The sequence below is a fragment of the Megascapheus bottae genome, chromosome 8, assembly GCF_031878675.1.
Source record: "Megascapheus bottae isolate mThoBot1 chromosome 8, mThoBot2.hap1, whole genome shotgun sequence".
Classification (NCBI taxonomy): Eukaryota; Metazoa; Chordata; class Mammalia; order Rodentia; family Geomyidae; genus Megascapheus; species Megascapheus bottae.
In genome coordinates this window covers 11178456-11201899 of record NC_143516.1, presented here as the reverse complement: position 1 = coordinate 11201899, position 23444 = coordinate 11178456, and the positions used below count along the sequence as shown (strand labels likewise).

At 43.3% G+C, this 23444-nt stretch overlaps 2 protein-coding genes across 6 annotated transcripts in view; one reads left to right on the top strand and one right to left on the bottom strand.

The window, feature by feature from the left end:
* Nucleotides 1-595: 595 nt before the first annotated feature.
* On the bottom strand, nt 596-16519 carry Nup43 (nucleoporin 43). 2 transcript variants are annotated; one of them, XM_090337624.1, is made up of 8 exons: nt 16352-16519; nt 16029-16151; nt 14123-14200; nt 12331-12511; nt 11034-11169; nt 8570-8721; nt 5624-5746; nt 596-1649 (listed from the first exon to the last, which is right to left on the bottom strand). In XM_090337624.1, the coding sequence occupies exons 1-8, from the start codon at nt 16469-16471 to the stop codon at nt 1423-1425; spliced, it is 1140 nt and encodes a 379-aa protein (XP_090193750.1). In that variant the 5' UTR covers nt 16472-16519; the 3' UTR covers nt 596-1422. The 2 variants fall into 2 exon arrangements, with proteins under 2 accessions (XP_090193750.1, XP_090193751.1); XM_090337625.1 differs by lacking the exon at nt 14123-14200.
* A 3588-nt stretch (nt 16520-20107) lies between these two features.
* Nucleotides 20108-23444, top strand: part of Pcmt1 (protein-L-isoaspartate (D-aspartate) O-methyltransferase) — a 42329-nt gene continuing 38992 nt past the window's right edge. For all 4 annotated transcript variants that reach the window (XR_016536459.1, XR_016536458.1, XM_090337978.1 and 1 more), the window contains exon 1: nt 20108-20360. Coding sequence is in view for 2 of the 4 variants with exons in the window: in XM_090337978.1 (XP_090194104.1) it covers nt 20123-20360 (238 nt within the window). In the remaining 2 variants the exon portion in view is untranslated. The remainder of the gene's footprint in view (nt 20361-23444) is intronic.

Sequence of the window (23444 nt, the reverse complement as noted above, 5' to 3'; positions counted from 1 at the left end):
ATATCTACAAAAATCATATCTGTGATATATTTTCATTTTTATTTAAAAATGTACAGGCAGAAGTTAGAACTCAGTAGTATTAGGCCAGGAGTTTGGCCTAATGATAGAGTGCTTGCCTAGCGTGCATGAAAACCTGGGTTCCTCCATACCATACATAGAAAAAAGGTAGAAGTGGTGCTATGGCTCAAGCGGTAGAGCTCTAGCCTTGAGAAAGCCCAAGGACAGTGTTTAGGCCCTGAGTTCAAGCCCCAGAACTGGCAAAAAACAAAACAAAAAAACCCAGTAATATTTTGTCGAGTATGCAAGAGGCCTTGAGCTCAACCCCAGCACTGCAGGAAAAAAAAAAAAATGTACCAACAGGGTGATGGATAGAGAAGCATAAAAAGAATACTGCCTCTGGGTTTGTAAGTACTGAAATTTTTTTCTTTTGCCTGTATTTGCTGTACTGAATGATTTTTTAACGTCTTAAACAATTAGTCCCAACACTAAACCTATACAGATTAAAATTTTCTATCAATATTCTTTCCAAATTCTTCAGATGTCATGAGTAATTATCTTACTTGGCAGTTCAGTGTGGGGACTGAACCAAGGTTACTAAGCATGGCAAACATGTCACTGAACTATCTTCCAAGTCCAGTTACTAAGGCTTTTTAATCAAATATTTTGAGCTATGTAAATATTTTCAAAAAGTAGAATATAAGCCAGGTGTGGTGGCTCACACCTGTAATCCTAGTTACTCAAGAGGCTGAGATCTAAGTATCACAGTTCGAAGCCAAGACAGGAAGAAAGTCTACATGACTCTTCTCTATTGATAAACTTTTGAGAAAAAGCCAGAAAGGGCACTGTAGTGCTTTTGCTCAAGCACTAGCTTGAGCACCAGCAAAAAAGGAAAAGAAAGAAAAAGAAGTAGCTCAGAGACAGAACTCAGGCCCTGAGTTCAAGCCTCAGAATGAACACAAAAAGAAAAGGAGGAAAGGAGGGAGGGAAGAGAAAGGCAAATGGACTGGCAATTATAATTCAGAGTTAGAATGCTTGCCTCCTAGGCCCAGAGTTCAGTCCCCAGTAATACATTAAAAAAAGAAAAAGATCTTAATAATGAATGTCACTAGGGATGGCATACTCCAAATATAAGAACCCATTGATGGTTTGACAGTGTTAAATACCAAAACATGAAAAATGAAAGAACTGGTTCCATCAGCTGTAAGTCTGCCGGAGGGCAGTGTGTTACCAGCACAAGGATCATTCTGATGCATTTCCTTGTGCTCCAAGGTTTTTAGCAAGTGGTGTAGAAGAATCCAAAAATGAAAGTCAAAACTGGGCATCAACATTAACAATGATTTACTAATGCTTCTGCCACAAATACTGACTTTCCTGATAATAAAATTTTGTACAATGGAATGCAAAAGGCTAACTGCAGTACTTTCAGGAAAAGAGTTGTCTGGTGACATAAATTGCTTCTGCATCTGTTCCACACACAAGACAAGGACCTAAAACATCCAAACTGTTCACAGACAGAGTCCGGCTGGGCAGCAAGCTTGTGATCTCAATTCGGTCTTTTGCAGGATCAGTGCTAAGCCAGGAACTTGTGAGAGAGTGGTGAACCATAGCCTGGTTACTAATGTTGTGAGACAGAAAAGTACTGGTTCTTCCTAGGAGGAAAAAAAAGGAAAGGGAAAAAGAGCTTTTAAAACTGTTTTTTTGGGGGTGGTGGTGGTGGTGGGTATATGTATGCCAGATCCTAGGCTGAAGTTTTTCAGCTCAAGGCTAGCACTCTACCACTTAAGCTAAGTCATACTTTCACTTCTGCCATTTTGTAGTTAACTGAAGATAATTGTATTGGTTACTTGGTTCTGACGGCTCACACTGGTAATCCTTAATGGTAGGAGGCTAATATCAGAGGACAAGGTTCAAAGAGCTCAGGGCCAGTGTCCAGGCCCTGAGTTCAAGCCCTTAAACCTACAATCAACAACAACAAAAGTCAATTGAGAAAGCCGGCACGGTGGCTCATACCTGTAATCCTAGCTAATCAGGAGGCTGAGATGTGAAGATCGAAGTTCAAAGCCAGCCTGGACACTAAAGAATCTGAGACTCCAATTAACTGCTAGAAAATGGGAACTGGGATTGTGACTCCAGGGCTAGGAGCTGTGGAGTTCAGGGACAATACCCAGGCCCAGCATTCAAGCCTCGTGACAAAAAAAAATAATAAATAAATAAACTGAGAATATGAAGCCCAATTGGGATCCTCAAATCTCAGCCTTCTGAGTAGCTAGGATTACAGGGCCTGGCCTTACATTTAACTTTTTAACAGTATATAATATCATTTCTTATAATAGTAAACACAAAAACAATTTCAATTCCAGGTTGTTTCCATTTTCAAACCTTAAAATTAGATGTATACAATGTTCCACAGTCCTGATTTTTCTAGAATTTTAGGTGAATGTTAGGGGACTCAACACAACTCTAGACCCTTTTCCTTTTTTTGGTAAGTCATGGAACTTGAACTTTGGGCCTGCGCGCCATCCTATCCCTTGAGCCACAGCACCACTTCCAGTTTTCTGGTGGTTACTGGAGATAAGAGTCTCACAGACTTTAGTGCTCGGGCGGGCACTGAACTGTGATCCTCAGATCTTAGCCTCCTGAGTAGCTGAGGGGATTACAGGTGTGAGCCACCACCCCCACTTTCTCCAGACCCACTTTCTCCAGAATTCTTCTAGTGTTTCAGAACATTATCCTCCATTTTTTAGTCATTCCTACATTTTTACATTGCCCTGGAATGCTGTGCAAATTAACACACTGATTGAGTGTCCTTTGGCCTCAATGTTTGGGCTCAGAAAGAAGTATTTGGATTTTTGAAATATTTGCATAGACATAATGAGCTATCTTAAGGGTAAGACCTGAGTCTAAATATGAAATTAATGTTGCCCACACACCAAATACACACATCCTGAAGGCAATTTTTTTTTCCAGTCCTGGGGTTTGAACTCAGGGCCTGAGCACTGTCTTTGGGCTTTCTCAAGGCTACCACTTCAGCCACAGCACCACTTCCAGATTTTTCTGTATATGTGGTACCTAGGAATTGAACCTAGGGCTTCATGATCCTAGGTAGGAACTCTACTAGGCCATACCCCCAGCCCTGCCTGAAAGTAATTTTATACAAGTTTTAATGTACCTAGGTTTTGAGTACCCCATCACATAAGGTTGGTTGTCTAATTTTTTATTTGTGGTGTCTTGTAAAAACTTAAAGGAGTTCCAGATTTGGAACATTTGGTTTCCAGATTTCCAGATTAAGAATGCCAAAGTATATTAATAGAATACAGCTTCTACTTTCCTCAGCCCTCTCCAATAGTGTACTTTCCAGAGCAGCCAATAATTCTTTTTTTTTTTTTTTTTTGGCCAGTCCTGGGCCTTGAACTCAGGGCCTGGGCACTGTCATTGGGCTTTTCTTTTTTTTTTTTTTTTGCCAGTCCTGGGCTTGAGCTCAGGGCCTGAACACTGTCCTTGGACTTTCTCAAGGCTAGAGCTCTACCACTTGAGCCTCAGCACCACTTCTGGCTTTTTTCTATGTATGTGGTACTGAGGAATCGAACCCGGGTCTTCATGCATGCTAGGCGAGCACTTTAAGCACTAGGCCAAACTCCCGGCCCCTGTCATTGGGCTTTTCTGAAGGCCAAAGCTCTACCAATTGAGCCACAACACCACTTCCGACTTTTTCTATGTATGTGGTACCAAGGAATAAAACAGGGTCTTAGTGCATGCTGAGCAAGCACTCTACCAGTAGGCCAAACTCCTGGCCCCAGCCAGTAATTCGTAGAACTACTGGTTGGACGGTACTGTATCCTTGTTCAAAATCCTGAGACCATCCTATCAGAAAGGATACAATCTTGTCTTACGGCCTACCAACTCCTACCGGATCTGTGGGCTCCACTACTAGTCCTTACCTCCTACTCCTCGCCTTCACTGCGGGCTGACCTGTAGCCTGTGGCTGGTGTGTTCCTCCTACCTCAGGCCCTCTGTCTGGGATGCATTCAGGTGATTCGTACCTTCACTTCGTGCAGGTATCTGCCCAAATGTTATTTCTGCTAAGAAGAATGTGTCTGAATAACCTCTAGCACAGCTCTCCTCTCCGTCTTTTCTGTTATGTTTTGTGGTGCTGGTGGTCAAATCCAACTTGAATGTTAGCAAGAGCTTTACTACTGCGCTCTCCCTCCAGTCCTCTGCCTTTAGTCTCCATCCTCCTACTGGCTTTATGCTTCCTCACAGTAGGCAGTAGTGCATTTGCTGTGCTTTTTCCCTTGCATATTTTACCCATTTCCTATGCTTCATTATGTGCCGTAGGGGGTAGGAATCTGAAAACTCCATTTCCCAGGTACCTCTGTCATCTGTCATCAGATGGCCTTGCAAGGAGAGGCACTACTGGTGGAGGACTGCAAAGAGAAGGACAGAAGCAGCCCTTCCTACTGGCAATGACAATATAGGAAGTACTTAAGTAGAAAGCTGTTGAACCAGAAGCAACTTGAGCAGCATTTATAGGTCCTTTATAAGACATATTAACTGTACTGCCATTTCTTGATTTTTACTCTCTTAATACGCTCTCTTTTTTTGAAAGATTTTATTAACACCGATTTTTAAATCATATTTCAAATGTCATGTTTAACAAACATGGTGGCATGAGCCACCATGCCCAGCAAATTTTTGCCATTTTTTCATGTTAAAATTATAAAAATGTGGGGCCGGGAGTTTGGCCTAGTGGTAGAGTGCTTGCCTAGCATGCACGAAGAGGTGGGTTCAATTCCTCAGTACCACATACATAGCAAAAAGCCAGAAGTGGTGCTGTGGCTCAAGTGGTAGAGCCCTAGCCTTGAGAAAATCCAGGAACAGTACTGCTCAGGCCCTGAGCCCAAGCCCAGGACTGGCAAAAAAAAAAAAAAAAAAAAAAAAAAAAAAAATATATATATATATATATATATATATATATATATATATATATATATATATATGTGGTAGCATGGTAGCACACACCTATAATCTCAGCAATGAGGAGTTTGAGGCATAGGATGTGGAGTTTAAAGCCAACCTGGGATATAAAGTAAATTGAAGACCAGTCTGACATAATGAAACTTAAGCTTCAAAAAAACCAAGAACTTTGGATGCAGCACAATGCTTGCCTAACATGTGAAAAGCCCTAGATTCAATCTTTTTTTTTTTTTTTTTTTTTGCCAGTCCTGGGCTTGAGCTCAGGGCCTGAGCACTGTCCTTGGACTTTCTCAAGGCTAGAGCTCTACCACTTGAGCCTCAGCACCACTTCTGGCTTTTTTCTATGTATGTGGTACCGAGGAATTGAACCCGGATCTTCATGCATGCTAGGCAAGCACTTTAACCACTAGGCCAAACTCCCGGCCCCTCTTTTTTTTTTTTTCTTTTGCCAGTCCAGGGCTTGAGCTCAGGGCCAGAACATTGTCCTTGGGCTTTCTCAAGGAGAAGAGTTCTACCACTTGAGCCACAGAACCATTTCCGGCTTTTTTTAATACATGATACTGAGAAATTAAACCTGTGTCTCGTACTACAAAAAAGAAGAAAAAGTAGCAAACTAGGACCAAGAAAAATATTGATTAAGATACTTTACCTTGGTGAAAGAGCGAAGACTTTTCGGGTGCATCTGTGGAGGCATCCCAGTGCCAGAGGGATCCATCTTCAGAACAAGTAAACAAATGATCTGGGTTGGATGGGTGAAAGTGAACTTCCCACACTATGAGATAAAAAGTGAGAAACTTATTCCTATCCAGATTAAGCAAGCAACATCAAAACCTTATCTCTAGGTCTCATTGCCAGTATCGTCCATCATGTGCCTACAAGTTGATTTAAAAAGGCTTCAAAATTAAAGAAAAGATAATATAACTAAGCCAGGTGCCTGCTGGTGGCTAATATCTGTAACCCTAGCAAGTCAAGAGGCTGAGATCCGAGGATCACCATTTAAAGCCAGCCTAGGCAGAAAAATCCAAGACTCTCCTACCTCCAATAAACTACTCAGAAAAAGCCAGAACTGGCACTATGGCTCAAGTGATAGAGCGTAAGCCTTGAGCAAGAAGAAATTTGAGAATAGTGCCCAAGCCCCAGGTTCAAGCCCCAAGACAGGCAAAATAAAAAAGGATATAACTATCAGAAAAAAGTCAAGTAAATCTACTTGTGGACTGAGCCAAAAAATTAAGTAAAACTAGTTGCTAAGTTAAGCGACTTAACCTATCACACTATTTACAGAAAAGAATGAGCATGAGACTGCATTGAAAATATTTCTTTTATTGAAATTGGTGTCTTTCAATTCCTGGGTCCCTAGTGAATGTTCTATTACTGGAAAGACTGAGAGGCCACAAATGAGTTTGTTTTTGTTTTGTTTTTTTGGGGGGGACTTGAATTCTAGGCCTGGGTGCTGTCCCTGTGTTCTTCAGCTCAAGGCTACTGTCCTACCCCCTGAACCACAGCACTACTTCCACTTTTCTGGTGGTTAATTGGAGATAAGAGTTTTACAGACCTTAGTGCCAGCTGGCTTTGAACTGTGATCCTCAAATCTCAGCCTCCTGAGTAGCTAAGATTACAGATGTGAGCCCCTGAACTTGGTCATAAATGAGTTTCTAAGAGTAAAGATTCAGTACTGGCTCATGCCAAACTATGGGTACTCATGCCAAATATCATAGAAATAGCAATTCATTTCTAGCACACCAAAACCTACAAATCTTCTAAGAAGTGGGTCCAGTATCAGATATAGGCATTTAAAAAGCCCCATTAGGATTGCCATTCTATCCCCATCCTGGCTCTATATGTTAAGGGAACTCTGGTTGTTCATAGACACCTGGCAGCCCGTATACCTAGGAAGTTATTTGAGCATGCACAGTGAACAGGGGGTCTGAACAATGGTTCTGTGACTCTGGGCTATGTCACCTTAAAGAATCAGTGTAGATGGCTTTAGGCATAGCTCAAGTGGTAGGGCACTAGCTCAGTAAGTGTGACGCTGAGTTCAATTCCCAGTACCACCACCACCACACACAAAAAAAGCTGTAAAGAAAATGCTTGAAGTATGCATGCTGTCAGGGATAGACGACATATATCTGCATAATGGCAATCTTCAATTTGACAGCCACCACAATTAAATACCATGCTATAAACCATAAAAATGCCACCTTCCTGGGACCAGGAGTTTGGCCTAGTGGTGGAGCGCTTGCCCAGCATGCGTGAAGTCCAAGGTTCGATTCCTTGGTACGACATACATAGAAAAAGCCAGAAGTAGTGCTGTGACTAAAGTGGTAGAGCTCTAGTCCTGAGAAAGTGCAAAGATAGTGCTCAGGACCTGAGTTCAAGCCCTGGGACTGGCAAAAAAAAAAAAAAATTACTTTTCTGAGAAGAACATCTTCTGAAGGAGTTTCCAGAAAATCATATTGTATAATTAAAAAATAAGGAGGGGGGGGCCGGGAGTTTGGCCTAGTGGTAGAGTGCTTGCCTAGCATGCATGAAGACCTGGGTTCAATTCCTCGGTACCCCACATACATAGCAAAAAGCCAGAAGTGGTGCTGAGGCTCAAGTGGTAGAGTTCTAGCCTTGAGAAAGTCCAAGGACAGTGCTCAGGCCCTGAGCTCAAGCCCAGAACTGGCAAAAAAACCCAAACAAACAAACAAAAAAAAAAAATAAGGAGGGGTTGGGAATGCATTTATTTTGCTAAGGTTTTATCATATAAAAATATTACAACAGAAACCAATTTTTTAGGTACAACAATCTGATAACATGCATTACAGGTAAACATTCTGGCATAGCTACTCTACTTCTAAAAACATTGTCCTAAGGAAATAAGTGCATAGAAAGGTGGGCACAGATGGCTAGTGCCTAAAGTCCTAAATACTCTGGAGGCTAAGACCTCAAGATCATGATTTGAAGCCAGCCATAGCAGGAAAGTCCACGAGACTCTCATCTCCAATTAAGTGCCAAAAATTGCAGGATATGGAACTATAAAGTGGTAGAACACTAGCCTTGAGCAAAAAAGCTCCGAGACAGCACTCCGGTCTGGGTTCAAGCCCGACAACTGACAAAAATAAATGAATATATATATATATATGTATTATATATGTGAAAGTGCATAGAGACAAACATCAAACTGTATTGCTTAGTTTCTGGATATAATACTAAAAAAGTTAAAGGTAAAATAAAAAAAATATTTAATTATTTAAAAGAGATTATTTAAATATAATTCAGACATTAATGATGATGATGTTAAAAGGATCTCCATGTCTGGAAACACAAAGTTAATTATCCCTATATGTCATATAACTACCACCTAATAAAAACTTGTGTTCCTAGACCAGGAGCTTGATCTACTGGTAGAGTACTTGCCTAGCATGCACAAAGGCCTGGGTTCGACTCCTTGGTACCACATACATAGAAAAAAGCTGGAAGTGGTGCTATGGCTGAAGTGGTAGAGCTCTAGCCTTGAGAAAGCCCAAGGGCAGTGCTCAGGCCCTGAGCTCAAGCCCAGAACTGGCCAAAACAACAACAGCAACAACAAAACTTGTGTTTCCATAGTACTTACTCTCAGCTTCATGTGCCTTCAGCAGAGATACAGGCATAGTACCTTGTCGAACATCCCAAATACTCAACATCCCATCCTGGCCCCCGGTAGCCACAACATGTTGCTGGTTAGGATGTCTGTCCACACAGTGGAGTGGCACGCGATCACCAGTCCTTTTTGCAAAAGATATAACCATATCAAATATGTAGTAAAGTACAATTCATCCTTGCATAACTAAGAAACATTTCTATTCTACTAAATATATAATTGTGTAGTAGTTAGAGCTATGAAATGATGCCCTGAAACTAACTGCATTGACTATATTTATAATTAGTAGAGAATCAAGAGCCAAAACTAGTCTCTCTTCCATTTAGAAACACAGGAAATAGAATAACCTACTAGTGCAGGTGTCAGTGGTTCTTACCTATTATCCTAGCTGCTCATAAAGCTGAAATCTGAGACTGCAGTTCCCAGCCAGCCTGGGCAGACAAGTTGTTAAGACTCTTATGGCCAATAAATTACCAGAAAAGCTGGAAGTGGCGCTGTGGCTCAAGTGGTAGAGTATTAGCCCTAAGCAAAAGAAGCTTGGGGACATTGCCCAGGATCAGGGAAAAACAAAACAAACAAAACTACTGGTAAGATGTACAAAACATATTACCATTTCTTTCTTTCTTTTTTTTGGCTTGGTCCTGGGGCTTGAACTCAGGGACTGAGTGCTGTTACTGAGCTAGTGCTCTATCACTTGAGCCATTGTACCATTCTCACATTTCCATTTCTAAGGCTGAAAAGTATGCATTAACTATGCCATCTTATTTACATCTTATTTTGCCTCAGTACCCCAGGTAGCTGGGAATATAGGTATATGTCATCATGCCCAGGTACTTATATCTTATTTAATGCTTAGTTTATTTTTTTATTTAATTATTTATTTAGTCAGTCTTGGGTCTTGAACTCTGGGTTTCAGTGCTGTTCCTGAACTCTTCAGCTCAAGTATAGCGCTCTACCACTTGAGCCACAGCACCACTTCCAGTTTTCTGGTGGTTAATTGGAGATAAGAGTCCCACGGATGGGCCAGGAGTTTGGCCTAATGGTAGAGTGCTTGCCTAGCATGCACGAATACCCGGGTTCGATTCCTTGGTACCACATACATAGAAAAAAGCTGGAAGTGGTGCTGAGGCTCAAGTGGTAGAGCTCTAGCCTTGAGAAAGTCCAAGGACAGTGCTCAGGCCCCGAGCCCAAGCCCAAGCCTGGCAAAAAAAAAAAAAAAAAAGAGTCCCACGGACTGGCTTTGAACCACAATCCTCAGATTTCAGCCTCCTGAGCAGCTAGGATTACAGGCCAGGCACCAACGCCTGGCTTAATGCTTAGTTTATATAGTTTTTACTTTTACACATTCTATTTCTTTGTAATGTTTTAAGACAGGGTCATGGTATATAACCCAGGTTGGCATAGGGCTCATGGTTCTCCTGCCTCTGCCTGTGGAGTGCTGGGATTACAGGAGCATGTCATTTTGCCTGGACAATCTAACATATTCTGCTTACTCTTCCTTCCTTCCTTCCTTCCTTTCTTCCTTCCTTCCTTCCTTCCTCTTTCTCTTCCTTCCTTCCTTCATTCCTTTCTTACCCTGGGGCTTGAACTCAGGGCCTGGGTATTACCCTTGGGCTTTCTCAAGGCTATCACTCTATCACCTGAGCCACAGCACCACTTCAGGCTTTTAATGTGTATGTGGTACCAAGGAATTGAACCTAAGGCTTCATGCATTGTAGGCAAGCACTCTACTTTTTTAAAGAGAAATATGAAGGTTAAACACCTTGAAAAGGAGAACTCTGATTAGAAAAAGGTATCTTGAAATGTATTTTATCCTCAAATCACTTCAGAGTTTATTTCACTCACTAACAAGACAATCCTTTGAGGAACAGAGATATTTTCCATTAAATAATGTAAACTTTACTAGTACCAGTATAAAAGCTAAAATAACTTCAAAGAGAAAAAGACTTTGCATATAATAATTTTTTTTTTTTTTTTTGCCAGTCCTGGGCTTGAGCTCAGGGCCTGAGCACTGTCCTTGGACTTTCTCAAGGTTAGAGCTCTACCATTTGAGCCTCAGCACTATTTTCCGGCTTTTTTCTATGTATGTGGTACCGAGGAATCGAACCCAGGTCTTCATGCATGCTAGGCAAGCACTCTACCACTAGGCCAAACTCCCGGCCCCTATAATAAATACTTATTACATGTGAATCATAGTAGTTTTAAGCCCAGCATATTATATTTGCTTTATCAAAGTTAAACATTTAAAGTAGTAAATGATTTGACAGTCAGTTGTACTAAACAAGTGAATCAATTAATTTTATGTTACAAATTTTAAGTCAAAACTTACAGTATATGGGCTGGGATGTGCCTCAGTGGCAAATTACTCACCTAGCAAGTACAACATCCTCGATTCAATCCCCAGTACCAAAATAGAAAAGACAAAAAAAACACTTACAGTGATAATATCTGAGAGGGCTCATTTCCTTGCTGTCTGAAATCCCATATTTTTAACTGTCCAATTGAATTTACTGTAAGAATTTCAGGCGTTCGAAGGAAGGTTACAGCATGAAGTGTACTGCTATCTGCATTGTCTACAAGTTAAGAAGTAATGGGAGTTAACAGGTCTCTTCTCACCTAAGAGTATATGAAATTGAAATTTTACAAATGAGAATTTAGCTGGGAATTGGTGGCTACTCATAGCTACTCAAGTGGCTTGAGATTTGAAGATCACATTTTGAAGCCAATTGGGGAAGGAAAGTCTATGAGATCCAATTAAGCACAAAAGGCGAGAAATGGAGCTGTGGCTCAACTAATAGAATGCCAGCCTAAAGTGCAAAAGCTAGCCAGCACCCAGGCCCTAGGAGTGAGAAAGAAAGAAAAGAAAGGAAAGAAAAAAAGAAAGGAAGAGAAAAAAAGAAAGAAGGAGATTGATTTAAATCAGTACAGGCTTACAAACATTCATCTGATAGAAAAATACCAGGTACACCTGAACTATTGCTTAATAGAGGATTTTTTCTTTTTATTATTTCCTTGTGTGTATTTGTGCAAGTATTGGGATTCTGAACACAGGGCCTGGGTGCTGTCCTTTAGCTTTTTCACTCAAAGCTGACACTCCACTACTTGAGCACAGCTCTACTTTGGGCAATTTAATAGTTAATTGCTCCTGCGCAGGCTGGCTTGGAATCACATCTTCCAATCTCAGCCTCCTAGGTAGCTAAGATTACAGGAATCAGTCCTTTCTTTCTTCCTTTTTAATTATTTTTTGTCAGTCCAGAGTTTAAATTCAGGGTCTCATGCTTACTCAGCTAGCTTACTCAGTTGGTGGTCTACTACTTGAACCATACCTCCAACTTGGCTTTTTGCTGGTTATCTTTTTTTTTTGCTAGTCATGGGGCTTGCACTCAGGGCCTGAGCACTGTCCTTGGCCTTTTCTCAAGACTAGCACTCTGCCACCTGAGTCACAGCACCACTTCCAGCTTTTTCTATGAATTAAACCTGGGTCTGAGTACATGCTAGGCAAGCACTTTTACCACTAGGCCAAACTCCTGGCCCCACTGCTGGTTATCTTTGGAAAGAGTCTCATAGGCTTTTCTGTCCACACTGGCTTTGAACTGCAATACCCAGGACTCAGGTTCCTGAGTAGCTACAACTTCAGGCATGCGCTTTATATACGCTTATATACAACACTTAGCATTTTCTATGTTTACTTGGCAAAAGTATTCAATTACTACGTGAAGGATGATTCCTCTTACCTATAGTCCTTACAGCTTCCTTGTGATCAACTCTGAAGAGATTTATTCGACCGTCTTCTCCAACTGTGACAATTTCTGGGTTGTCACACACAACCCCTGTGCATGGTGCACTGCTATAGGAAGGACTGCCAGGACCTGTGTGGTAGTGAGCCGCTGGCCACTGTTGGCTGACTGACAACGTCTAGGCATCAGAAAGAAGAGTACTAGTAATCAAAACAAAGTTCTAGAGAACTATCATTTTATATCACCATTCTAAAAAATAATTCGCTTCTTTCCTGTGTACCTTACAAGTATCAATGCCTAGAAATTACTTCCCGTTAGACTTCCAGGATTATTGTTCAATAATATTCTGTATGACTTTTAGCTATGAGGTAGTTCATAAGCAACACTTTACATTCTTGTGAGAATGAGCCTGGAAATAAACTTGTGTATCTTTTGCTAAGTTTTTTTCTTTTTCTACATCAAGAGAAATAGTTAAGATCTGGAAATACTTGGTTAGTTTATTGATTTTTTTGTTGTTGTTGTTGTTGTTTTGGGTTTTTTTATCTGTTGTGGGGCTTGGACTCTGGACCTGGGTGCCCTACCCCTGGGCCTGGGTGTGGATCCTGAGCAATTCAGCTCAAGGATACCCCCCTACCCCTTGGTCCACAGTGCCACGTCTGGTTTTTTCTAGTGGTTAAGAGTCTCAAGGTCTTTAGTGCCCAGCTGACTTTGAACTGGGCTGGCTTTGAACCATGATTCTCAGATCTCAGCCTCCTGAGAAGCTAGGATTATAGGAATAAGCCACTGCGCCCAGCAGTTTATTGGACTTTATTTCATCAGTCATAGGGCTTGAACTCCCACCCTGGGTGTTGCTCAAAGGTAGCACTTTACCACCTTGAGCCACAGTACCACTTCTAGTGTTCTAGTGGTTAACTGGAGGTAAGAGTCATGGACTTTCCTGCCCAGGCTGATCTTGAACCATGATGCTCAGATCTTACCCTCTTGAGTAGCTAGAATTCCAGGCGTAAGCCACCAACAGCCATCCTATTAGGAGACTTTTAGTTCCCAAACCTAGTAAGCACTAAAATTTAAAACTGAATTACTAGCAAGGGCTTTTTTTTTTTTTTTAAACAAATTGCTCTCACCACCATGGTCTGAAGGTCAGCACACAAGAAAAACTTTAGCATACAAGAAGAACTCTGCCTTGAGGTAGTGGATCTTATTTTTTAATGAAGACCTGGGTTCTAAGCAAACTACCTGTTCCTGTTTCACTCACAGTACCTGAGCTAGATGATGCTCTTTTTTCAAAATACTAAACACTTTAAAAGGAAGAGTTGTTAGAAGATTACCCATCAGAATACCATATTTTTAGATCTAATTAACAGAATGTGTTTAAGGGATGTCTAATTCCATTAAAGCACACAGAAACATGGCTCTACACTCACCTGCCAAAAAGTGGAGAATAGGGGCCAGGGGTTATAGCTAGCTCAGTAATACAATATGCACATTAGAAACCCTGGGTTTAATTCTTAGCACACCGACACTGACACCTAAACAAGTAGGCAACATTTTACCCCTTCCTTATTATAAAAGCTGGGTCATATTTGGTCTTGAACTCATTAGCTTAAGAAATCATCCTGCCTCCCCCAGACTACTGTACGGAGTACCTGGTTCTACAGAAACATACTATCCCAGCTACCTTAAAGTTTAAATACCACAGAAGTTTCTGTAATTATTAAGCGCAGTCTTCTTTAAACCTTCCTAAAAACAATTAAAATATAATCTTACATTTGAAATTGGAGTTTTTTACCTGATTATTTGGATGGTGAAGGAAAACAGTTACACATCCTGTTGATGAAGCAGCCACAATTCTTTCCTGGTCAAAAAACTGAACAGAAAATTCCTGCTTGTTATAGATTTAAAGACTCAGAAATATGAGCAAGGAAAAAGTCCTTATATTTTTTTCAACTCAGTTATGAGCAAACCCTGTAACAATTTAAGAGATCAGAGAGCCTAAAAATATCAAACAAAATGTATAAACAGACTTCAAAATAAAAATTTTCATAAAAATAAAAATATTTTCGGGCTGGGAGTTTGACCTAGTGGTAGAGTGCTTGCTCAGCATGCACAAAGACCTGGGTTCAATTTCTCCATACCATATACACAGAAAAGCTGGGACGTGGTGCTGTAGCTCACATGGTAGAGTGCTAACCTTGAGGAAAGCTGACAGTACTCAGGCCCTGAGTCCAAGCCCCAGGACTGGGAAAAAAAAGAAGTATTTTCATAAATAATAGTTTGTTTTTTCCCTCTTTCTATTTTTGTATATTGGAGTTTGTACACTGAGGCCTTGAGCTACCTTATCACCTGAGCCATACTGCAAACCTTTCTCTTTTGGTAGTTATTTTAAAGATGGAGTCTGCTCAGCCTCTTGGAGGTAGTTAGGATTACAAATGTGTGCCACTGGTACCTGGCGAAAATAGTAACTCTTTTTTTCCCCAGACTATATTTATTAAAGTGATTTATCAAAGAGATGTTCCCAGAAGAGAGGCCACATAGCAATTCTGGAGTGTGAATTACACCTCAGTGTTGAGATTAGGGAACTGGTTTTTATAGCCATCAGTCTTTGGCTAAGTTGCATCTGAGTGTGTACATGCATGTATACATATGCATCCTCACATGTATGTATATTCCTGTGCACATGTATGCAAATTCAGGTATTTGGGGCTATTCCAGATCAAAATCAATGCAGGTGCAGTAGTTCAAACACAACTCTGGGAAGCTGAGCTTCAGAAAATCCATCAAGTCTGGAGAATGAGATTCTATAAGAATTCTAGTGATTCTCGACAAAGAGCCTCCATTCCTCTGTGTGTCTGTGTGTGTGTGTGTGTGTGTGTGTGTGTGTGTGTGTGTGTCCATGTCCATGTCCATGTGCAGATGCAGGAGTAAAGCACCTGCCTAGCAAGTGAGGTCCTGGGATTATCCACAGTGGGAGACTGGGGGTGGAGGTGAGGTAAAACTAAACTTCATTTATAGACATACAATCTCTGTCTCCCAAACCATGACTTGGCATGAAGGAGATGAACCTTTTTTTTAATTTGCCAGTTCTGCCAGCCACGGTGATTCATACCTCTAATCCTAAGGAGGCTGAGATCTGAGGATCAAGGTTGAAAGTCAGCCTGGGCACTAAAGAACCTGAGACTCTTATCTCCAATTAATCACTAGAAAATGGGGCTGTGGCTCAAGGGATAGGCTGGTAACCTTGAGCTGAAGAGCTCAGGGACAGCGCCCAGGCCCAGAGTTCAAGCCCCATGACCCACAAAAAAGAAAAAAAAAATGTTGCCAGTCCTGAGGTTTGATGAACTCAGGGTCTGGGCACTGTCCCTGAGCTTCTTTTTGCTCAAGGCCAGCACCCCTCTACCGCTTGAGCCACAGCTCCACTTCTGGCCTTTTATTTTTATGTAGTACTGAGGAACAGAACCCAGGCCTGTCATGCATTCTAGGCAAGCACTGTACCACTAAAGCCACATTCCCAGCCCAGGACAAATAAATTTTAAAACTAGGACTAATTCTACATCCTCCTTCCCAGTCTCAATTCTACCGCTAGGTGGCTACATGACTTTTTTTTTTTTTTTTTTTTTTGGCAAAACCAGCCTTAAAGGAAGGTATCCTGTATCTCTATCTGAGAAACTTCACTTTCGGGCCCATGACAGATTTACCTGTAAGTCCATGACATCACCATGGTGTCTGATATCACACAGTAACTGATGATCTCCCTCAAAGCCCCCGTCCGAATCCACGTTTCCAAAATCGCCAATAGACCACAGGGAGACGTAATTGTCCTGCAAAGCGGAAATTTTCCTCTTGAGAAGGTCTCGGAAAGTAACCCTTGTATGGCTGCTTCACAGCCTCTCACTCCCCCCGGGGAAGAGCCGAGGCTACCACTCGGGTCCCCAGACCTTACTACAGAGAACACAATGGAGACCCGGGGAGTCCGCGCGCGCACTGCCCGGGGCGGAACCGGACCACGCAGCCGGTATACCTCATTGTCCCAAGAGCCCGTGGCGAACGTCTCCGCAGTCTGCAGGCTTCCGGGCGGCACCGGTCGCCAGCGGGTTTTGCTGATTTTCTGGGACACAAATTTGGCGTAAATATCCTCCATGCCGAAAGCAGCCGGAGCAGACCCAGCAAGAAGCGCAGCGCGCGCCCCTCAGCCCCGCCCCTTCCCGCTGAGTCCTGATTGGATGAGCGGAGACGGTGGCTGCCCAGGGCCAATCTTCCGTGCCGGAACGGGGCAGGGAACGGGGGGCGGGGTAGGAGGAGGAAACTCCTGAATCTGTAAAGCTGGTTTATTCACTGTGGCTAGAGCGCCAAGCCCTGAGACACTATATCCTACTTGTTGCAGTCCGCAAAATTAGTATGGGAACAGTAATAATACGTTTGATAATGCAATAATTACGCAGTGGAAGAGAACATTATAAGAGAAAGAAAAAACAATCTGAGACAAAACACTTCATTGCACAAAAAAGACAATTTATAATCTTTAAGTTAGACTTGGGGAGTGTAGCTTAGTGGTAAGCAGTGGCCCAGTTTGTAGGAGGTTCTGGGGCTAATCCCCAACCAACTGGGAGTTCCTAACAAGAAGAGATCCCTAAGTTCTAAGGAAGTACTTTCACAAAGGAACAAGCCTATTATCCCCAAACTCTTTCTCTTTATTTCCAAATTATCTGCTTCAAAGTTGATCCACATTTTCAGAGCCTGGAGTTGGAATTGGGAGACTTCTAGTTTTTGTTTCATCACGGATCCTTGCTTATAACCTTGGTTGATTTATTTCTGTAATTGAGCTTGGTGATGTCTAAGATGGAACAGGCCAGGAATCCATTCTCTACACTTCTGTACTATTGTTAAACTTGAACATGAAAAATATGATTTATTCCAGGAAATGGAAGCATGGTTTTTGTTGTTATTGCTGCTATTAGTGGTAGTGTTTGTGCTTTGGATTTTACAGGGAGCAAAGGCAAGAGTGCAGAAAGGGAGGGAGGAAGTGTAAACAAATATAATCATTCAGCATACACTATGTGGAAAACAACCTAATCAACTTGTGGGCTAGGATAGGAGGAGGAAACTAGAGGAAAGCAAAGGAAGCAGTGACATTGTCCAAAAAAGCAAATAAATAGTGACCCCTCTATATATCTTAATATTAGCCATAAAACTGTATTTAAAAAGAAAAGACACTTATACATCCATCCCTCTCTAGTTTTCAGAATATTTTCCATCCTTGAATGATCAGATGAGTACCTTTCTGCACTTTTCAATTTAAAAAAATTATTTTTTCATTGTTGAGGTAATGTATAGTGTACTTTTTACATTTTGTCCATCGTGGGACTTGAACTCAGGTCCTGGCTGCTGTCCCTGAGCTCTTAAACTCAAGGCTAGTATTCTACCACTTTGAGCCACAGTGCTACTTCCAGTTTTCTGGTGGTTGATTGTACATAAGAGTCTCACAGACTTTCCTGTCCAGGCTGGCTTTGAACCGTGATCTTCAGATCTTAGCTTCCTGAATAGCTAAGATTACAACTGTGAGCCTTCAGCACCTGGCTTTGCACTTTTTTTTTTAATGATCCCAGCCAGTACTTGGTATCTACACCACTAATTACACTATATTTTGCCCTCTGTTATGTATATTCTTTTGTGGCAGACTTGCTGTTACTATGTGTACCTTAATCCATGGCATGATTCATTCATCATTTCAGTTTCTGTACACCACGGTATTTACCACTATGTGTTGCTTCTGTACAAGGGGGGTCATCATAGTTATTTTAAATTGATAGCACCACTCATAGTGAGAGTGAGTACTTCTTGTAAAAGAAATCCATCTGGAGCAAGAAGTTGTCCATTTCCTGTTAAGAGGGTGGGTTTTATTCATAACTCAGCAGGAAGACTTTTATTGAAATAGGTACCTTACAACATTACCAACTAGGCCATCCTGGCATGCTTATCTATCTGTTTGGCGTAAGTTTATTCAAGAGCTGGCCAAATGTATACAGAACAATCTCAAATCTACCTCAAAATAGGATTTGGGGATATTTCTGATCTGAGGGGGTGGGGAAAGATGATGGATAACACTTAACTGTCTCATCATGACCCTTGTGACTTATGAGAGGTGCTAGACACAGGCAACTAAAAGCAAGTAACTAAGGCTAAATGAAAGACATGATGGAAAAACAAGTAACTCTAATAATAGGTGCAGTTTGGACAGCATATTCAGGAACTAGGAGCAGATGACTTAGTTTGATTTTTCTTTGCTGTCCAGATAATTAGGAGAGATGGGATAAAGAACTACCATGGATTAGAGCTCCAAACACTCAATTTTATTCTTATGTAACAATGATGTTTTTTTGCCAGTACTGATGGTGCACAAGTGTAATTCCAGCACTGGAGAGGCAAAGGCTCAAGGGTTCAAGTGTGATAACGCAGAAATCCTGTTTCAAGCAAAATCAAAACAACAAAAACACAAACCAGGGGCTGGGAGTTTGGCCTAGTGGTAGAGTGTTTGCCTACCATGCACGAAGACCCAGGTTTGATTCCTCAGTACCACATACATAGAAAAAAAGCCGGAAATGGTGCTGTGGCTCACGTGGTAGAGCTCTAGCCTTCAGAAATGTCCAAGGCCAGCGCTCAGGCTCTGAGTTCAAGCCCCAGGACTGGACAACACACACACACACACACACACACAGTTTCCCATCTACTTTCCTTTTACGGTGATGGAGAGAAAAAAAAAAGTAGGTAAGGTGTATTTCAGATTGGAAGTAGGTTGCGTGACAAGTTTTGCTAAGCCCTAGAATTTCGAAGTTGCCGTTGACATACATAAGAGAGATGTTTCCACGTAGCTTTGCTTCCTCTGTAGAGTGTACTGTAGTGGTGGTAGCTGGATTCTGTCAGCCTCAGCTCCGGTTAGCAGTGGGCAGTCTGGCTGTGACCGGCAGCATTCCGCATCCGCTGCTCGGCTCAGGATCTTGCACGGTGGATGGTAGGAGGGCTGATGCCTGGTCTCAGAGTAGCATTGGCCAGGTTCGTCGAGCTGAAAACGCATGCTTGGTGTAGGGAGAATGGCATATTCCGCCACTGGGCGCTGTGTGATTCTATAACCAGTTGTAGCTCTTTTCTTTTCTTTTCTTTTTTAACACTTGTCTGGTTTTAAATGAGCAAACCACAAGACCACTCGGCCCACCCCCATGCCACGGGATTCTTCCACGATGAATCTGCTCTTTAAGAGCTGAAATTCAACCACGGCCCCAGTGTCTACGTAACCAAGGAGGGAGATGCTAGTTTCAAAGCCAGAGGCCCGGGGCCTCGGGTGGGGCGGGGAGCCCGATTCCGGCTCCATCGCCCGCCACCCCCGACTCCATCCGACCCAAATATGAGCCCTCGGGGTTGGGTGAGGCAGGGCGGAGGCAGCCCACCGTCTAACAATCTGGACAGCCATAGGAGCAGCCCCGCCGCTCGCAACAGCTGACCCGACGGCGGCTGCGGGGCCGCCCGGGCCTCCCGCCGCGGTGCTGGGCAGCCCGGGCTGCGGCCAGGAGCCGGACGCACCGCGCCAGGCACCCCCAGGCCTGGCCTCGGGACCACCGACATCTTCCGAGAGAGGGACGCGGAGGCGCGGACCCAGCCCAGCCTCTCCCTGCGGTCGCTCCCGGCCAAGGACCGCACCGCCGCGGGGACTCAGGCTCCCCCGCCCCTCCACCCCCGGGCTCCGCCCGGCCGCACCCCAGGCCGCGCGGCGTCACAGAGCGCATGCGTGCCGCGGGGGATGCCGGGAGCGCGCAGTGGCGGCAGCGGCGGCAGCGGCGGCGACGGCAGTAACAGCGGTGACTTCGGCGGGGACGCCAGCGGGGCGGTGACCGCGTGGGAGGTGGTCTCACTCTTGGGGAAACTCTTGGGCACCGTCGCCGCGCTGAAGGTGGTTCTGTACCTGCTCCGGGTGTGCCTAGCGATGGCCTGGAAATCCGGCGGCGCCAGCCACTCGGAGCTAATCCACAATCTCCGCAGTAAGTGCCACCCCCGCCGGGGTTGGCCGGTTGGGGCGGGCTGGGCCTGGACTGGGTCCCCCCCTCGGGCCGTCCGGAACGTTCTGTCCGCACCCCCGGCGCCTGTCGGAGGGCCTGGGTGCACGGTTGCACCGGTCGTCCGGAACGGCGTGCGCTTGCAGCCGCCACCCCCAGGACCTATCACCAGCGGGCGATGTGGAGGGCGCAGGGGCGAGGACCGGCCAGGGGCCGCAGCTCGGCGGGCCCGGGGCCGCGGTGTCCCGGCGGGCCCGCGGGGACCCGGCGCGGCGCGGGTGGTGGAGCTGTCCGGGAGTTCGCGGTCCTTGGGGTGAGGGGCGTGCCTCGGTGTGCGGAGGTGCGGACTTGGGAGCTGGGACCGAGGGCGCCGCTGCCACGGCCCCCCTGCGTTTTCTCACCCTCCTCCTCCCCAGTCGATTCCTCCCCAGCTTTCGGTCCTACGCAGCCTCCCCCGCCCTGGGCTTTTTCCTCTGGGGGGAGATGCCATCGGCTGATACGGGGGAAGGGAGAGAGGTAGAGGAGAGTGTTGTTACTGCGGATGCTAGGAGACAGTTCTTGGGCGGCTGTCCAGTGGAAAGCTGCTTGGGGGGCGGAGGGAGAGAACCGCAGGAGGGTGCTGTCCCCGAGATACCTGTACCTCTGGAGCCTTCGGAGGCCCTGGGTCCGGCAAACGATTGCCTTGCTTGCCTGTGCGGAGCGTTCTGACTTTTTCCGGACCACCATGGGCTTTAAAAGCCTTGTGTGGAGGTGTAGTTGTATCATTCTCCAAAAAAGTTGTGTTCCTTCCTTGTGGGGAGACAAGTGCTGTGTCACTTTCTTCTCGAAACTGAAATGTAGTGCGCACTGTCTGGTTGGGACTCCAGAAGGAGCAAAGCCCATAATAACACACCCTGTTCACAATGTATAGCTCTTGCCCACCAACTACTCAAATAATAAAATCCTGCCATTTTAAAATGGTCCAGTGTGTTTTGGCTTTTCAGGTGTTTGTCTTTATCTCTCTACTCTTAATCTGTAATCTTCTTGAGGTCTGAGACCATTACAAAATTGAATCGTCTCAAATAACTCAATACTCAATTTCTTTATTCGCTGTGGCTAAGTGTCCACTTACATCTATGCTGGGGATACAAAACGTGAATGACAGAATTAGACAGGACTATTTGGCATTTGATATTCATCATTAAGCCTTTTATGAAAATATTTAAAAAGTGGAAATTGTGTCTAGTAATTGGTACAATAAATTGTCTTAATTTCTTCATTTAATAACGCAAAACAAGGAAATATGTTTAGATGTCAAAATTTGTTCAATCATTGCCAATCATTGGAAAGAAATTTCGTTGGAAAAGAATTATAAACTGAGCAGGAAATGTGACTTAAATTCTTTTGGATTGCACACACTCAGTATGTTGTAAATATTTTAATGAAATTTCTTAACATTATCTAAGTTACTGTTGTATATAGTACACAGCGTTCTATATGTGAATTGTGACTAAGTACTTTTCCACCAGTAGGGTTATCACAATAGACACTTGGCAGGGGGGAAAATGTGTAACCTATCAGGATCTTAAGTTGCTCCTTCTGGGCCAATTTGTGGTAAGCCAAGACTGGATCTTTTCCTGGTGGTTTTTACTTTAGTGTATTGCTGTTCTTAACTGAAATTTCTATGGCTGTTTTTCTGTCAGCAAAAATTAATAAGGAGTATTTAATATATGTGGATGTTGATGTTGCATTTACTGAGTTTTATACTGTTTTATGATTGGAAAGAGGAAATTAGAATATTCAAGTTGGGCAGACTCTTATGTAACACTTGTGCAACTTTAAACTTGCTGAAGTAATTCTAGCTAATAGATTTATTTTTTATTTATTAGTTTATCATAAAGGAAATGTTTGAGCCCTGTGTGATGGTACATAACTGTAATTTCAGCACTTGGAAGATTGAGGCAGATAGATCGTAAGTTGCAGGTCAGCTTTGGCTACATGTGAGATGTCTCAAAAATAAAATAACACAACTACCCATGTAAAAAATTGACACACAATTTGAAAAAAAATCTTTTCTCATTCTTTCTTGTTCTTCCTAAGTCTCCTCTGTCCCACAAACAGGGTTTGTTTTTCCTCCTAGTTTCATTGAAATAACTTAGAGCTGTGGTCAAACTTGGGGAGGAGTATGGTAGCAGGAGTATTTGGTGTGTGTGTGTGTGTGTGTGTGTGTGTGTGTGTGTGTGTGTGTTTAGAGCAGGCTCATCTAAACCAGGGGCTTTGTGGAAGGTTAACACTTTTGTTTTAGACAGGGGCTCACTATATAGGCCAGGTTGGCCTCTCATAGTCCTTCTGTCTCAGTGGTATTATAGATGTATACCACTTACCTAGTGTAGATTAACTCTTAGCTAATGGCTGTACTGGCCACTTACTCCTCCAAACAGTTCTGTCTCTCTTTCTCTCTGTCTCTGTCTCTGTCCCCTCCCCCCTCTTTTTTTTTTTTTTTTTTTGGTAGCTTATGGGGCTTGAACTCTGGGCCTGGGCGCCGTCTCTGAGCTCTTCAGCTCAAGGCTACCACCCTACCCCTTGAGCCACAGCACCACTTCTGGTTTTCTAGAGGTTAATTGGAGATAAGAGTTTCACAGACTTTCATGCCTGGTTTGGCTTTGAACTGCAATCCTCAGATCTCAGCTTCCTGAGTAGCTAGGATTACAGGCGTGAGCCACCTTGCCCAGCTTCTCTCATTTTTTTTTAAATCCACTGCCCTTAGACATCAGATATTTCTACTTACTTTTTCATTTCTTATAACTTTGCATATATAATGTTTGTAGGACTTGACTTGAATCAGGGCTGGGATATTGTCCCTCTGCTGTTTTTTGCTTGGGCTCCTCTACCATTTGAGCTACAGCTCACTTCTGGCTTTTTGGTAGTTATTGGAGATAAGAATCTCAGACTTTAGCATCCTGAGTAGCTAGGATTACAGGCATGAGACACTGGTGCCCAGCCAATCAAATGATACTTGAGTGCCATTTTTTCTTTTTTTTCAGATAAGGCCTGATTATGTTGGCCATATATTCTTGGCTCAGACAACTT